A 16,435-nucleotide genomic window follows, 5' to 3' on the forward strand; every position below is an offset into this window, starting at 1 on the left:
GAATGACCAAGGTCCTGGACTCAAATTCAGGTCACCCAAATTCCATGTCCCATCGTGGTGACAGTTGGGTGAAGTTTTTATAGTGACAGAACAAAGTCTTAAATGAAGGAGTTTTCGAATACATTGGTGGGATCATTAGGTAGGTGGGTTAAAGAGATTGGGGGACTCTATTCTATAGGCCTCAGCTGCTGTCTGATAGCATTCTAAGGTTTTCAGTTACTGGGAGCTAGGTGTCTGTTTGAACATTTCAAAGGATTTACCCAATGATCACACAGAGGCCAGATCACATACTGACAACAAATGGTTATTAAGACGGCGAATGATGGCCCAAGATAACTTGGTTCTGAACTTGTACCATTCCAAACTCCCCATGATCACGAAAGTTCTAACCGGTTAATCAGCCCTGTGAGGAACTTCTGTTCCTGCCGCTGATATGAGTTTTCATCAATGTTCTCACGTTAGGTGCTCTTTGTGGGGTGGAATGACAAGGTGTCCTGTATCCCAGGCTGACCTTGAACGAACTCTGTAGCCAAAGATCACTTAGTGTTTCTGATCCTCCCGCCTCAATCCCAAATGCTGTGTACGCTCAATCTCTGGGGTGCTGCGGATGGAGCACGGGGCTTCTTGCAGGAAAGCAAGCACCTTACCAGCTGAGCTGCAGCCTCAGCAACACGATGAGTATTTAAAACCAGCTCCATTGAGATCAAATTCCCAAATGTGGTAGAGCTCACCCACTCGGAGTATATGAGTTTACATCTCCATATGTACCAATACCACAATCTGGCTTTTAAATTCATCCCCTCGAAATAACTTGGCCCACTCAGGCTTCCACAGACCTGAAGCTTCTGGACATTTCCCATCTATTACAATAGATGGCCTTGGGCGTGGTGCTCCTGAGGGTTCCCCATGCTGTATCGTGTGTCCGTGTGTGAACAAGCTGTATGTATTTTATCCACCCCTCAGATCACACACAGTGGAACTGTTTCCACTTTGTACTCTTTTTCTGTTTGAAAAACCCTCTTTTGAACACGTCTTTATGTGGATCAGCTTTTTCAATTCTCTCCTGTATATAAACCGAAAGACCAGAATTGCTAGGAGATGCAGCTAGACCTGTTTCTAACACTTTGAGGGGCTGCTGCTTTGTCTCCCAATACAACAATTTACAACAATTACGATTTCTCAGCATCCTTGCTAATACTTATTACTGACCATCATTTCTCTCTGACGTTAATTTAAGAGTCTCAGGCTGGCCTCAAACTCAGTGTGCTGCCAAGGATAACCTTAATATATAATATAACCTCACGACCATCTGCCTCTTGAGTGCTGTAATCACAGACATGTGCCACCATACCTGGCTTACCCATAGTTTTTGGTGTAAATTGTTATTGCTCTTTTCCTTCCTTCCTTCCTTCCTTCCTTCCTTCCTTCCTTCCTTCTTTTCCTCCCTCTCTCCCTCCCTCCCTCCCTCCTTCCCTCCCTCCCTTCCTTTCTCCTTTCCTTCCTTCCTATTCCCTCATCTTCCAACAAGGTCTTGCTATGCATCCCAGGCTGGCCTTGAACTTGCTACCCCCCCATCTCAGGCTCCCTAGTGCTGGGATAACACTATATTCAGCTTCTTAGTTCTAGCTTGCATTTTTCTAAGAGCTAAAGGTGTTGGCTGTCTCATGAAGGGTTTATAATATGCGTTACTAAGTCTGTTTCACTTGATTATGAAGTGAATATAGTGTAGCCTCTGCACTGGTGGGGTGGAAAAAGAGACCGGAGAAGATTCAGTAGTTTCTTTAGTAGAGTCTCTTCTGGAGACTGGGGAGAGGCTATGTGGCTGGATGCTAAGGTCAAAGCTCCTGGCAGAGTGGGCCACCTGCATGCAGCACCCTCACCTGCTCCGTGTCTGGCAGAAGAACCTGCTGACTTCCTTCTGTGGTTGTTATTGTGCTTCCGAGAGCCTGTAAGGGGCTTGTGGGAGTTTTGAAGTTCCTACTGTCGTTGTTCTGAAACGGGATCATCAGCAGCAACTGCTCACTCAGGTGGATGAGCAAATTGGCCACGCTGACCTAGGGACATCAGAAAGGAGATGTGTGTAACTCGTGACTGTTTTAAATTTATTCTTGCCTTCTTACAAGCAGCTCAATATTCTCTCCCTCCCCCTCCTCTCTCCTTCTCTTCGTATATGTATAGATGTATGTATGTTGCGTGCACATATTCACGTGGGTGAATGTGCATCTGGAGACCATATTGATGTCACGTGTCTTTGTCAGTTGCTCTCCACCATGTTTTTTGAGACAGGGTCTCTCATTGAATGAAGGTCTTACCAACCGGCTAGCTTAGCTGTCAGCAAACTCTAGGGATCTGTCTGTTTCCACCTCTCCATTAGTAGGTTTCCAGACATGCAGGGCCACATCTGGCTTTTACGTAGGTGCTGCAGATGTGTATTCAGGTTCTCAAGCTTGCGTACAGGTACTTTGCCAACTGAGATATTCCACAGCTCCGCATCAATATCCATTATTGATATTATATAGTTCAAAGGTATTTTATCAGAAGAAACATCACCATTTGGCGGGCAAGAAAAATATACGATTCCATACCACCTATGGGGGAGGATTGTGCTTAATGTTATCCTAAGGAACTTGGAGCGTTAAGTAGACAAGCTGTTTAAGTGAACAGAATCAACTAAAAGAGGCATGCTTGGGAAAAGAGCAATGCCTGGCCAAATGCTGAGTAGGAGGGCTCTGTGTGAAGGCACGGATGGCCGCATCAAGTTTCCAGATACCTAAAAAACAGTTCTAAACACAAGAGAAAACACCATTTCTCTTTTATGTAGGAGTAAGAAAGGCTAGCCTGCCAAATGCGGTCGTGCATGCTATTAATCCTAGCACCCAGGAGGCAGAGACGGGGATTGAAAGTAAGTTTAAAGCCAGCTCAGGTGGCATAGTAAGACCAGTCAACTAACTACCAAAAGGAAATGCTAGGCAAGTTTGACTGGATGGTTACTGGATACCCACACAGGTGCTATTATTTTTACTTTGAGATGCTATTTCCTTTCAAAGTTATATTTATTAAAAGCGTCTGTAAAAATCAAAGGCATCAGTTGGGCAGTGGTGGAGCACATCTTTAATCCCAGCACTCAGGAGGTAGAGGCAAGTGGGTCTCTGTGAGTTTGAGGCCAGCCTGGTCTACAGAGTGAGTTCCAGGACAGCCAGGACTATACAGAGAAACCCTGTTTCAAAACAAGCAAACAAAGAAACAAACAAAAAATCAAACACATTCCAAAATTTAAAAATAACACACTGGCACAAAATATTTGAAGTATGGTTAACAACAGTTTGCTGTGGAATATTATTTTAAGATGCATTACCTTTGTTTATGCTGTGGAGTATTTGTTTAATGATGCAAAGATCGGTTGCATTCTTTTATGTTGTCTTTATTTAACTCTGTGAAGCTGTGTTACTTTGCCTCTCTAATACACCTAATAGTCTAATAAAATGCTGAACAGCCAATAGCAAGGCAGGAGGAAGGATAGGTGGGGCTAGCAGGCAGAGTGGACAAACAGAAGGAGAAATCTGGGAGAGAGATAGGGAAGCAAGAAAAGAAGGAGAGAGGACATCAGGGGCTAGCCACTCAGCAACATAGCCAGTCATGGAGTAAGAAGTAAAGAAAGGTATATAGATAGAGAAAGATAAAAGCCCGGATACAAAAGATAGATGGGATAACGTAAGAAAAACTGGCTAGAAACAAGCAGAGCAAAGGCTGGGCATTCATAAGTAAGAAAAAATTCACCTGTGTGGGAGCTAGGTGGTGGGCCACCAAAGAGCAAAGAGCCAAAGAGTGAAAACTAATCAACTACAATAGTTACTCTTAATAATAAAAGCCCTACTACAGAGCTACAGTACAGAAAACAGCCTAATATTGGCATAAGAACAGACAGGAGGACCAATGGATCCGAATTAAAGACCCAGATATTAATCCACACACCTTTGAACACCTGATTTTTTACAAAGAAGCAAAAAATATCAAATGGAAAAAAAAGGAAGCATATTTAACAAATGGTGCTGGCATAACTGGATATTAACATGTAGAAGAATGAAAATAGACCCATATCTATCACCATGCACAAAACTCAAGTCCAAATGGATCAAAGACCTCAGCATAAAGCCAGCCACAATGAGCCTTTTTTTTTTTTCCGAGACAGGGTTTCTCTGTGGTTTTGGAGACTGTCCTGGAACTAGCTCTTGTAGACCAGGCTGGTCTCAAACTCACAGAGATCCGCCTGCCTCTGCCTCCCGAGTGCTGGGATTAAAGGCGTGCGCCACCACCGCCCGGCTCACAATAAACCTTATAGAAGAGAAAGTGGGAAATACACTTGAACACATTGGCACTGGAGACCACTTCCTAAATATAACCCCAACAGCACAGACACTGAAACAATCAATAAATGGGACATCCTGAAACTAAAAAGTTTCTGTAAAGCAAAGGACATGGTCAACAAGACAAAGTGGCAGAATGGGAAAAGATCTTCACTAACCCCACATCAGCAGAGGTCTGATCTCCAAAATATACAAAGAACTCAAGAAATTGGTCATCAAAAGAACAAATAATCCAATAAAAAATGGAGTACAGACCTAAACAGAGAACTCCCCTAGAGGAATCTAAAATGGCTGAAAGACACTTAAGGAAATGCTCAGCATCCTTAGTCATCAGAGAAATGCAAATCAAAACAACTCTGAGATTCCACCTTACACCTGTAAGAATGGCCAAGATCAAAAACACGGATGACAACTTATGCTGGAGAGGTTGTGGGGTAAAGGGAACACTCCTGCATTGCTTGTGGGAGTGCAAACTGATACAGCCCCTCTGGATATCAGTGTGGCGATTTCTCAGAAAATTAGGAAACAACCTTCCTCAAGACCCAGTAATACCACTTTTGGGTATATATCCAAAGGATGCTCAATTGTGCCACAAGGACATGTGCTCAACTATGTTCATAGCAGCTTTGTTTGTCATAGCCAGAACTGGAAACAACCTAAATGCCCCTCAACTGAAGAATGGATAAGGAAAATGTGGTACATTTACACAACGGAGTACTACACTGTAGAAAAAAATAACAACAGCTTGAATTTTGCAGGAAAATGAATGGAGCTAGAAAACACCATTTTGGCTGAGGTAACCCAGACCCAGAAAGACAATTATCACATGTTCTCACTCATAGGTGGTTTTTAAACATAAAGCAAAGAAAGCCAGACTACAAACCACAATCCCAGAGAACCTAGACATCAGTGAGGACCCTAAGAGAGACATACATAGATCTAATCTACATGGGAAGTAGAAAAAGACAAGATCTTCTAAGTAAATTGGGAGTAAGGGGACCTTGGGGGAGGGTTGAAGGGGTAGGGAGGGTAGCAGAGAAAAAATGTAGGGCTCAATAAAAATCAATAAAAAACACTTTTAAAAAGTAATAAAAGCCTCTAATACCAAGATCAATGAATCAAGGTGAAGAGCAAACAAGATGGATGAAGGCAGAAAGCTATTCTGAGAAGGAATAAAGGGGAAGGGTTCATATCTGCTTGTGACTTAGGAAGCATCATATGTATCGAGGACAAAGGGAACAATGGTCACATCTTGCTAAAGAGATTTGCAAGGGCAAATGGGTATCTGGGGGTTGTTTCCTCATGATTGCCTTTGCTTTGTTTTCATTTTCTTCCAAAGAATGTATTGCTTCTGTAATTGAAAAATTCAGACAGAACAATGATGTGGCTCACTTGGTAAAGTGTTTTGTAGAACGCGTGAAGCCCTAGGCTTGAGCCTCAGCACCTCATAAACTGGGTGGGGGTGCATCTCTGTTATATGGAAACTGGGGTGGTAGAGGCAGGAGGATCAACAGTTTAAGGCTATCTTAGGCTACACATCAGGTTTGAGACAAACCTGGGATACCTGAGACCCTATTTCAAAATCGAAAAAGTAAAAACAAACAAACCAAAGAACTAAACCAAACAACCAAAACGCTTATTGTCATGTATTTACAAGTGTAAAAAACATAGAAAAGAGAAAGTTGAGTTTCTTATGCTTCCACCTTTTTATGCATAAGAAGCAGCCTGACCAATTATGAGGAAGTGATGTCAGCAAGCATGGATGCAGAAAACTGCAAGGTCGGGAGCATTTCGATTGTGCTGCCTGTCCCAAGACGTATCTACGGCAAGCGGCACATCTATCTCAGCTGCATGATTTCTCCTAACAAACGAATTAAAATGAAGTACCCCAATCAGTACTCTGAGAATACCATCGCTAGTCAATGCATTCATTTCAGACTTCACGGCGCAATTGTATTTGCTGATACTCAGCTCCGTCTCCACCAAGTACTTTTGTAACGCCCAGTTCTGCGGATGGCACAGTCTCCACCTCCTTCCTTCCCTTCCTGCTGCCTCCCTGTTTGTGAATACCTGAGCTGGTGTAGGAGATGTCGGAGGGGAGTTTCTCACTCTCTGGAGGATGTCATAAGCTTTCTGGAGTTCACTGTGTGCTTGAAAAGCAGGTATTTCTGGGACCAACTTCTGTTGGGAAGAAAAGATTTTGTCAGGCTGGAGAGATGCTCAGTAGGCAATGGTACTTACCGCTAAGACTGAAGGACCCCTGTTTGATCCCTGGAACCCACATGGTGGATGGACAGACTGATTCCTCCAAGTTGTGCTCTGACCTCCATGTGAGTAATATAAAATGTGAACATCCCCACTTCCATACACACAACTAAATAAATGTAAAAAATTAAAATATAATATTTTGTGCTGGGCAGTGGTGGTGCATACCTTTAATTCCAGCACTTGGGAGGCAGAGGCAGGAGGATCTCTGTGAGTTCAAGTTTAGCCTGGTCTACAGAGCGAGTTCCAGGACAGGCTCCAAAGTTACACAGAGAAACCCTGTCTTGAAAAACCAAAAAAAGATAATATTTTGTTAAAATTACTTAATACAGATTTATCATGCATTTGGAGTTTAGTATACTAAGTTAATGGCCAAACAAAGCTGACCTTCTAAATTTCATGAACCTCAGGCTCCAAAAGGGCTGTTACTTTCAGAAGCAAGTGGGGTGGAATTGATTTTCACTTCCTTCATACATGAAAGAAGATGAATAAGAATTTTATAGAATGAATATAAAGGCAGATGAGGTTGCTGGTGAGATCACAGGAAAGAGTTCATAGAGAGCTTTTCTAGCAAGAACAAGGCCCCAAGTTCAAGCTTCCACACTGGGGAAGAGTTCATGTTCCAAAGGGGGAAACCTTCAGAATACTGTTTTAGCAGGAGGTGAGGTACTGAATGTTTCCCTGGACAAACAGAGCAAACAGAGCAAGGCCCTAGCTTACAAAGCTGTGCTTGAAGTCTAAATGCTACCGATTTCCATGTAAACCCAACTGCTTGTTTCGGTTCTGAAGTACACTCCACTTATCACACACTGTCAAGAGACGCTCACCAAGGCCCTACTGCGCTCTGTAAATGCTGGGTTAAGTAGGGAGGATCAGAACTCCAACAGGGCAGGAGTGTGGAGGCAGAAGCTGATGCAGAGGCTGTGGAGGGGTGCTGCTTCCTGGCTTGCTCTCACGGCTTCCTCTGCCTGTTTTCTTATAGAACCCAGGACCACCAGCCCACGGGCGGCCCCACTCACAATGGGCTAGGGCCTCCTTCATCAGTCACTAACTCAGAAAATGCCTTACCACGGATCTTATGGAGGCATTTTCTCAATTGAGGTTCTCTCCTATCAGATGACTCTAGCTTGTGTCGAGTTGACACAAGACCGGCCAGCACACCATCCTCGTGGGGCACATTAATAGGCCACACCTGACTTTGTGGGAGAGGTCGCTTTTAGAACTGTATCATGGCTCTGACAACTGGGGTACCAACAGGAGCGGATGAAGGTATGTATGGGTGAGATGTAGCTGCCACCCCAGGACCCAGTGAGGTTAGGCCTGGGTACTATCCTAGCTACCGGCAGCTGTGGGGACACATACCTCGTGTGGTATTTTAGAACCCAGATGGGCCGCATCATGGTACACCTTAACATTCATGTAGGCCAGGCTGAACTTAATCCTGCAATCCTCCAGTCTCAGCCTCCTGAGCACTGGAATTACAGGGATCTGTTTCCTCACTTGGCTGTATTTAATTTTCTCCACTGATGAACACTTAGTTTTAACACATATCTGGACTTGGGCAACCTTGCTAAATTCTCTTAACAGTTCTGGTAATTTATCTGTAAACACTTCTGGATATTCGGTCTACATTTCCGGCTTCTCTTTGTTTAAGGGAAGGAACCAAACCCCGTTTTTGGTTTAAGCTCTCGCAGGCTGGTCCTTCCTGAGTGGGAGACAGTGCTGGGAGAAGAGGGAGCATCTAGCTGCCAACACCAAGTGAAGCAGGTCAGAGCAAGAGGGACGTTTTAGCAGTGAAGTGTCAGGCTGCGTGTAAACTGGGTCGGACATTTTAAATGCAAATGTGGGGAATGGAATCCTTGTCAGTCACCTTGTCTCGGTGGCTTTACCTTTTCTCTAGCACCTCTGATACAGCGGGTGGCTAGCAGAAGTTCTTCACACGGTTGCGTGTGCATGCACGCACACACACACACACACTGTGGATATGTGAGTCCTACAGAGGAATGAGCCCTCAAGTGCTGCAATGGGCAATGGACACTTAACCCGCTGGTTAGACTTGTTTCATTTTTGCTTTTAGTATACAGTTCTCCTGGGAGGTAACAAGGTGGCCATTAAAAACGCAATTAAAAATCATGACTCTGGAGATGACATAAGAGAAGGGCACATGGGCTCTTTTCATGCTAGGCCAATGTTTTGCCACTGAGCTACATCCCCAGGCCTGCAAGAGCCTTCCAGGATCATGAAGCTACCCAGTTGCCTTCTGTTTTCCAGACTTACCCAATAGGCTGTACTCGGAAATGATGTTTGAGGGTGAGAGGAGAGAACTTCTGAGTGAGAATCTTCCTTTGGGCTTGAAGTGCTGTCTGCCAAAGATCTTCCAGCAGGAATAGTGGATTCAGGCCTGGTGACCTTTGTCACGACAGGCCATGGTGACCTGTTTGATATGGGTGTGGCAGGTGTTACCTGTGGTGGGCTGCTGGACACAGGTGTGGCTGGTGTCACACGTGGAGAGCTACTGGATACAGGTGTGGCTGTTGTCACCTGTGGTGGGCTACTGGATGCAGGTGTGGCAGGTGTTACCTGTGGTGGGCTGCTGGATGTAGGTGTGGCTGATGTCACCTGTGGTGGGCTGCTGGATGTAGGTGTGGCTGATGTCACCTGTGGTGGGCTGCTGGATGTAGGTGTGGCTGATGTCACCTGTGGAGGGCTGCTGGATGTAGGTGTGGCTGTTGTCACCTGTGGTGGGCTGCTGGATGTAGGTGTGGCTGATGTCACCTGTGGAGGGCTGCTGGATGCAGGTGTGGCTGTTGTCACCTGTGGTGGGCTGCTGGACACAGGTGTGGCTGTTGTCACCTGTGGTGGGCTGCTGGATGTAGGTGTGGCTGTTGTCACCTGTGGTGGGCTGCTGGATGCAGGTGTGGCTGATGTCACCTGTGGTGGGCTACTGGATGCAGGTGTGGCTGTTGTCACCTGTGGTGGGCTGCTGGATGCAGGTGTGGCTGTTGTCACCTGTGGTGGGCTGTTGGATGCAGGTGTGGCTGATGTCACCTGTGGTGGGCTACTGGATGCAGGTGTGGCTGTTGTCACCTGTGGTGGGCTGTTGGATGCAGGTGTGGCTGTTGTCACCTGTGGTGGGCTGCTGGATGTAGGTGTGGCTGATGTCACCTGTGGTGGGCTGCTGGATGCAGGTGTGGCTGATGTCACCTGTGGTGGGCTGCTGGATGCAGGTGTGGCTGTTGTCACCTGTGGTGGGCTGCTGGGTGCAGGTGTGGCTGATGTCACCTGTGAGCTTCTGTTTGGAGCCATGCTTATCATCCATGGCATGGCTTTTGGAATTTCCAAGGAAAAGCATAGTGGCTTAGACTAGAAGATAAAAACATGTCAAGGAAGAGGCTGAATCATGTTATACCAAGTACAACATCATTGGGGCAGTATTCTGTCTGCACACTAAGCCTCCCATGTCCTATAGGACACTGCTGTCGAACATGGCCCACACTGTACATTAAGGACAACGGGTTTACTGCCCATCATTCAATAAGTTATTAAACGCTTACTACATGCTAGGATGTGTCCTAGAGGACTCAGGGCACAGAACAAAATGAGCCTAGTGTCTGGCCTCTTAGGGCCTCCATGGAGTGGAAACTGAGAGACAATTGCATCAGGTACTGAACACGTGTATGTGAAGGAGACCTCTAGGAACGCAGATGGGGGGTGAACACTGTGCTTCAGACCGGAAGTCAGAGGTGAGAGTGAGGGCAGGGAAGAGACATGGGCTCTGCCAACATGTCTGAGGACATCTGAGGGGGCCAAAGCCTGCTAGTGCTTTTGAGGAGGAAGCAGGAGGCTAGTAAAGAAAGTGGGTGGGGGATGGGGTGGATTGAGCAGTGGGGGATGAGGGGCGTGTCCGGTGCCAGCAATCAGGATCCCTCTGAGTACTGTGCGTAGGTCAGACAAAGAAGGAAGGGGCAAAGAAACTGGAGAGCTGAGGGGCCCAACGTAGCAATTCAGACGTCGGTGACCCCCTCCTGGCAGCATTTCAAGGGATGTCAGGTTGGGAAATGCCAAGACAGGAATTTTATTTCACCTTCATCTTTTTACGTTGCTAGAAACTCTTTTCCAGTTAACATGGTGTCAAAGAAACAAAGCAATTTAGATAGGCCCTTAAAGGTCACCAGGCAGACCATGACGAGGAGGGGGCCGGGAATCCTTCCCTTCCCTCTGACTCTTCTCCCTCTCCGACTTGCAGATCTTTTTTGTACTGCGTGAGTTTCTAGAAGCTGCCCCAAGTTCTCTGAATGAATCAGAGGGTAAACAAACAGCAGCAACGAGGGGGTCATCATAGCTTCACGAAAGCACAAAGACCAGTTGCTAGAACTTTCTTCAGATTACCCAATAGCTTCTTCCCTGTGCTTTCCTTTTTAGAATTGTGCCCAGCCCACTCTCAGCAGGCCCCACTGACAGGAAAGATTAACACCTCACGCGTGTCTGTGAACTACATACACCACGTACCTGATCAGAAGAAACACGCTGCTGGTCACATGGGGTTGACGAGTAGGTTTCTTCTAGAGAAACAAGAAGGCAAAACTGTATCTGTTTAACTTGAAATCAGTCGGAAACGGTCATTTTTAAAGTTTTATCCAGCTGCCATTATTGCTTGCTTATCTGCATGTCTCATCAGAGGCTGGGGTCGAACCTAAGGCCTCCTGCATGCTGGGCAAGGACGCCATAACTGAACTAAGTCCCCAGACCACTCGTTACTGCTTTCTGCTCCCACATTCTCCATCAAGACAGCCGTCAACTGAAGCATCAAGTGACTCAGAGCTTGGGGGTGTTGGTAGTCTAGACCATCTGCAGAGCCAGTGAGGGGATGGCAGTGAGAGGCCGGGGTCAGAGCAGCTCAGACTCCTAATTTTGTAAAAACCTTTGTGTTATTTCTTTTCTTTTCTTTTTTTCTTTTTCTTTTCTTTTTTTTAAGATTTATTTATTTATTATGTATAGAGTATTCTGCCTGCATGTATGCCTATAGGCCAGAAGAGGGCACCAGATCTCATTACAGATGGTTGTGAGCCACCATATGGTTACTGGGAATTGAACTCAGGACTTCTGGAAGAACAGTTAATGCTCTGAACTTCTCTCCAGCCCATCTTTTTTTGTTTGTTTGTTTGTTTGTTTGTTTTCGAGACAAGGTTTCTCTGTAGCTTTGAAGCCTATCCTGGAACTAGCTCTTGTAGACCAGGCTGGCCTCGAACTCAGAGATCCTCCTGCCTCTGCCTCCCAAGTGCTGGGATTAAAGGCGTGTGCCACCACAGCCCGGCCCTTTGTGTGTTATTTCAATCAAATTCTCTTAGGCAGGTTCTCCGTGTTTCTATTGCTGTGATCAAACACTATATCCAAAAGGCAAGTAGGGGAGGAAATGGTTTTACACTTCAACATTGCTGTTCATCACTGAAGGAAGCCAGGACAGGAACTCAGACAAGGAAGGATCTGGAAGCAGGAGCAGATGCAGAGGCCACGGAAGGGAGCTGCTTACTGGCTTGCTTCCCAAGGCTTGCTCAGCCCACCTTCCCATGGCACCACCCACCATGGGCTGGGCCTTCTCCCAATGATCACTAATTGAGAAAATGCCTTACAGCTGGATCTCATGGTGGTATTTCCTCATCTGAGGCTCCTTCCTCTGACGACTGTCGCTTTTGTCAAGCTGACACACAAAACCAGCCAGCCCAGGCAGCCAGTTAGTGGTCAAGAGGATAGGGGAGCACAATTCTTAGTTAAGGGAGCCACCTTAGGGTTGGCAAGAGACTTGAACCTAGAGTGGCTCCCAGGAGCCCAAGCCGAGGTCCCCAGTTAGTTCCTTGGGCAGCTGAGGATAGGGAACCTGAAATGACTCTATCCTATAGCAATACTGACGAATATCTTGCATATCATCATAGAACCTTCATCTGGTGATGGATGGAGATAGAGACAAAGACCCACACTGGAGCACTGGACTGAGCTCCCAAGGTCCCAATGAGGAGCAGAAGGAGGGAGAACATGAGCAAAGAAGTCGGGACCACGAGGGGTGCACCCACCCACTGAGACAGTGGAGCTGATCTAGTGGGAGCTCACCAAGGCCAGCTGGACTGTGACTGAAAAAGCATGGGTTAAAACTGGACTCTCAAAAAAAAAAATAAAAAAAAAATAAAAAAATAAAACTGGACTCTCTGAACATGGCGAACAATGAGGGCTGATGAGACGCCAAGGACAATGGCACGGGGCTTTGACCCTACTTCATGTTCTGGCTTTGTGGGAGCCTGGCCAGTTTGGATGTTCACCTTCCTAGATATGGACGGAGGGGGGAGGACCTAGGACTTACCACAGGGCAGGGAACCCTGACTGCTCTTTGGACTGGAGAGGGAGGGGGAGAGGAGTGGGGGGAGGGGGAGGAGGGTGGGAGGAAGGGGAGAAGGGTGGGAGGAAGGGGAGAAGGGTGGGAGGAGGGGGAGGGAAATGGGAGGCTGGGAGGAGGTGGAAACTTGTTTTTTTTTTCTTCCTTTTCTCAATTAAAAAAAAAAGGAGTAGTTTATGGCTCCAGAGGGAGGGAGTTGTAGGGCCCACCGTGAGTCTTGTTACCTCTCTCACTATAACAGAACGGCGGACACAAACTTAAGAGGGAGGATGTTTCTTTGGACTCATCGCTGCAATGCGGGCGTGGCGGATCTGATCCAGAAGTCCACATCATGAAGAAACCAGAGGGGAGAAGGTCAGAACTTCCCAGCTTTCTCCAGAGGAGAAACCCCACACCCGTGGGACAGTGTCACCTCACAATCTAGGTGGATCTTGTCTGCCCTCTTCACACTCTCTGGGAACACAGTGACAGACTCAGAGCTGTCCACCACTGATCTCCTAGGCGATTCTAACCCAGTCAGGCTGGGAGTGAGATTTGCCCGTTGCAAATTGTGAACTAGAAAGATACTGTCTTCAGTGTTTTCTCCTAACTTATTACTGAGTAAACACAAGCTCTCTTCCCTTGCTTTCCTGGATTAGCATCTCGGCAGTAAAATGGGGATAAAAGTCAGGGAATGTTAAGGCATAGGAAGAGGGAAAGGGGCCCCCTGCCTACAGTCTGACTGAAGCCTCTCATGGGATTAGTTCAGAATTTGTTTTTTAAAGGTTTATTAAGGGAGCATCATGGCTCAGTGGTTAAGAGCACTGGCTGCTCTTCCAGAGGACTTGGGTTTGATTTCCAGCAGCCCCATGGCAGCTCACAACTGTCTACTACTCTGGTCTCAAGGGCTCCAACACCTTCCATGGGCACCAGACTTGCACGTTGTGCATAGACATACAAGCAGGCAAAACTCTCATATGCATAAAAAAAGGATCTCATCAGAGAGGTTTCTTTACGCTGTGGATGGTGGTTAATGAGGATGCTCCCAGCAGGTTAAGCTGCAGAGAACAAGTGCCGCGGTGTGCTCAATCACAAATGGAGCATCCATATCACCGCCCAGCAAGGATCAGGTCTGGTCTTGAAAAAGGGTGCAGAAAGATTGTAAGAACCAGGGAACAGGGATGACCCAGTGACACAGCGTCTTCTGGATGTGACAGGACAGCTGCACTCGTGAGCTGTGGCTGCCAGCACAAGACCTGCCCAAGACCAAGCCAATCAACATTTTAGAATGGAGGTGGAGAGAGTCTGAAGCCCTTCCCTTTAACTCAGCAATGACGGCTAGTGGATGACCTGGGGGGGGGCAGAGTCATCCCCCAGGGCCAGTTTTCTTTAAGAGTGTGGCGAGTGTGGCCCTTAGTAAGTCAGCCAAGCTCCAGTGTATGTACCCCCAGGTGTACGTGGGCAGCAGAAACTGAACTTGGTGGCTAATAGAAAGCAAAACAAGAGGAATGAAGTTGAGGGTGCACAGGGAGGCGGGAGTTGATCTAGGAGGAGCTGGAGGGAGAGAATGAATATGACCAAAATACACTATATGAAATTCTCAGCAATAAAATATTAGTTTAAAAGTTATGAAGGCCGGGTGGTAGTGGCACATGCCTTTAATCCCAGCACTTGGGAGGCAGAGGCAGGTGGATCTCTGAGTTCAAGGCCAGCCTGGTCTACAGAGTGAGTTCCAGGACAGCCAGGGCTACACAGAGAAACTCTGTCTCAAAAAACTTAAAAAAAAATTTCTTTGTTGGACAGAGAGTCCATTCACTTGTGTTTGTGAGGTCATCCCCCGCCTCAAGAACAATCACTAGAACCACTGTAAACCAGCCTCGTCTTTACCCTGACCGGTGCTCAGTCTAATTGTTCAACATGGACACAGACTGAAATATTTTCAAGCAAATGCATCTTCCCCAATTAGAATTTTGAGAGAGAGAGAGAGGCGTTTACTTTATTCTGATAAAAATTATTTTGTAATAGAACTTTTGTGAGAAAAAAATACTTTGCTTCTCATTGTAGAACGAGTAAAGAGACATTCAAAGGCATGCTGAGTGCTGAGAAAACAAAACAGCCAGGTGTGGAGAGGCTTGCTTGCCATCCCAGCTCCTGAGAAGCTGAGGGCTGGGGAGACGGATCAAGAGTCAAATGTTGGCTAGGAAAACATGGGAATCTGGGTTCAGAGTTGAGAACCCATGAAAAACTGGGCCTGGCAGTGCACACTTGTGCAGGAGCAGGGGGATCCCCAGAACTAACTGGCCAGGTAGTCTAACCCAAAGCTCGGAGTGAGACATAGGCATTCATCACAAAAACTATGATGAAGAGTACTAGAAGGAGACTTCTAGTACACACACACACACACACACACACACACATACACACACACACACACACACTGAAAGGCAAGGGTGGGGCATGGCTCTGTTGTATAGTGCTATGCACAGAGCCCTGGGCTTGATCGCCTGCACCACAGAGAAAGAAAAGGCGTACAGACTGTAGTATTGAAATCAGATATGCAGATTCAAGCAGGTGCCTCCTTGGCTCTAGATACGATAATTCATTCAGGTTTCCCTCAGCTCCGGGCACCTAAAGATGACTGGATCACACACTTAGAGAAGGAACACATTACCTGAGTTCTGTTTCTGGGCTCCTCTTTTTGTCTCGGGTTTCCGTGGGCTTTTCTCATTGCTCCTAGGGCCTTCCTCAGGCTGGGGAAAGGCATCTGTGTGATTGGGGCATATCTGTTGGTTATGGCTTTGGCTCTCAGCTCACAAATGGTCATATCTCTCTCTCTCTCTCTCTCTCTCTCTCTCTCTCTCTCTCTCTCTCTCTCTCTCTCTCACACACACACACACACACACACACACACGATAAGCATGAAAAAGCAAACACGGATTATTAATCATTTCCATTAGATAGCAATGTGGGGATTCTGAAGTAGCCCCTTCACTCTGACCATCGCCACATCTGGATGTATACTACCAGATGCCTAAAACTGGGTCTAGTTGGCCAAGAAGCGAGCAACAGAGGATTAAACTCTTTGTATGAAAGACCTGCCAAGGAAAACATCTTCCTTTCTGGTTTTGTAACTTGGGTCAGTAGAGCTCAGGGTCCAGAAATTACTGGAGTGGCAACATGTACTTCACCTGAGCCACACTCTCAGACCAACAGGGACATCCTGGAATGCCTTATTTTCTACATACAGACACACAATACATACATACATGCACACACACATACATACATGTTCCTCACACATGCAAACTGAACACTGGCTACATTTCAAGCTAAAAGGGGACCACAATCCTCCTCAGCTTGCATCTGTACTCTCTGGCATCCAATATCTGGTGAGGGCTGCATCCTTCACAGCGGGGGACAGCAGCGGCCTCACGTGGTGAAA

The 16,435-nt window shown here is 46.5% G+C and overlaps 1 protein-coding gene across 1 annotated transcript in view; it reads right to left on the minus strand.

Annotated features, from left to right (window-relative positions):
• Positions 1-16,435, minus strand: part of Pkd1l3 (polycystin 1 like 3, transient receptor potential channel interacting) — a 52,249-nt gene that overhangs the window by 31,904 nt on the left and 3,910 nt on the right. Inside the window, exons 3-6 of the mRNA XM_075978018.1 lie at positions 11,139-11,191; positions 8,907-9,992; positions 6,435-6,545; positions 1,881-2,054 (exon numbers count right to left, since the gene is read on the minus strand). Of these exons, the coding sequence (XP_075834133.1) occupies positions 1,881-2,054; positions 6,435-6,545; positions 8,907-9,992; positions 11,139-11,191 (1,424 nt within the window). The remainder of the gene's footprint in view (positions 1-1,880; positions 2,055-6,434; positions 6,546-8,906; positions 9,993-11,138; positions 11,192-16,435) is intronic.

The sequence above is a fragment of the Microtus pennsylvanicus genome, chromosome 6, assembly GCF_037038515.1.
Source record: "Microtus pennsylvanicus isolate mMicPen1 chromosome 6, mMicPen1.hap1, whole genome shotgun sequence".
Classification (NCBI taxonomy): domain Eukaryota; kingdom Metazoa; phylum Chordata; class Mammalia; order Rodentia; family Cricetidae; genus Microtus; species Microtus pennsylvanicus.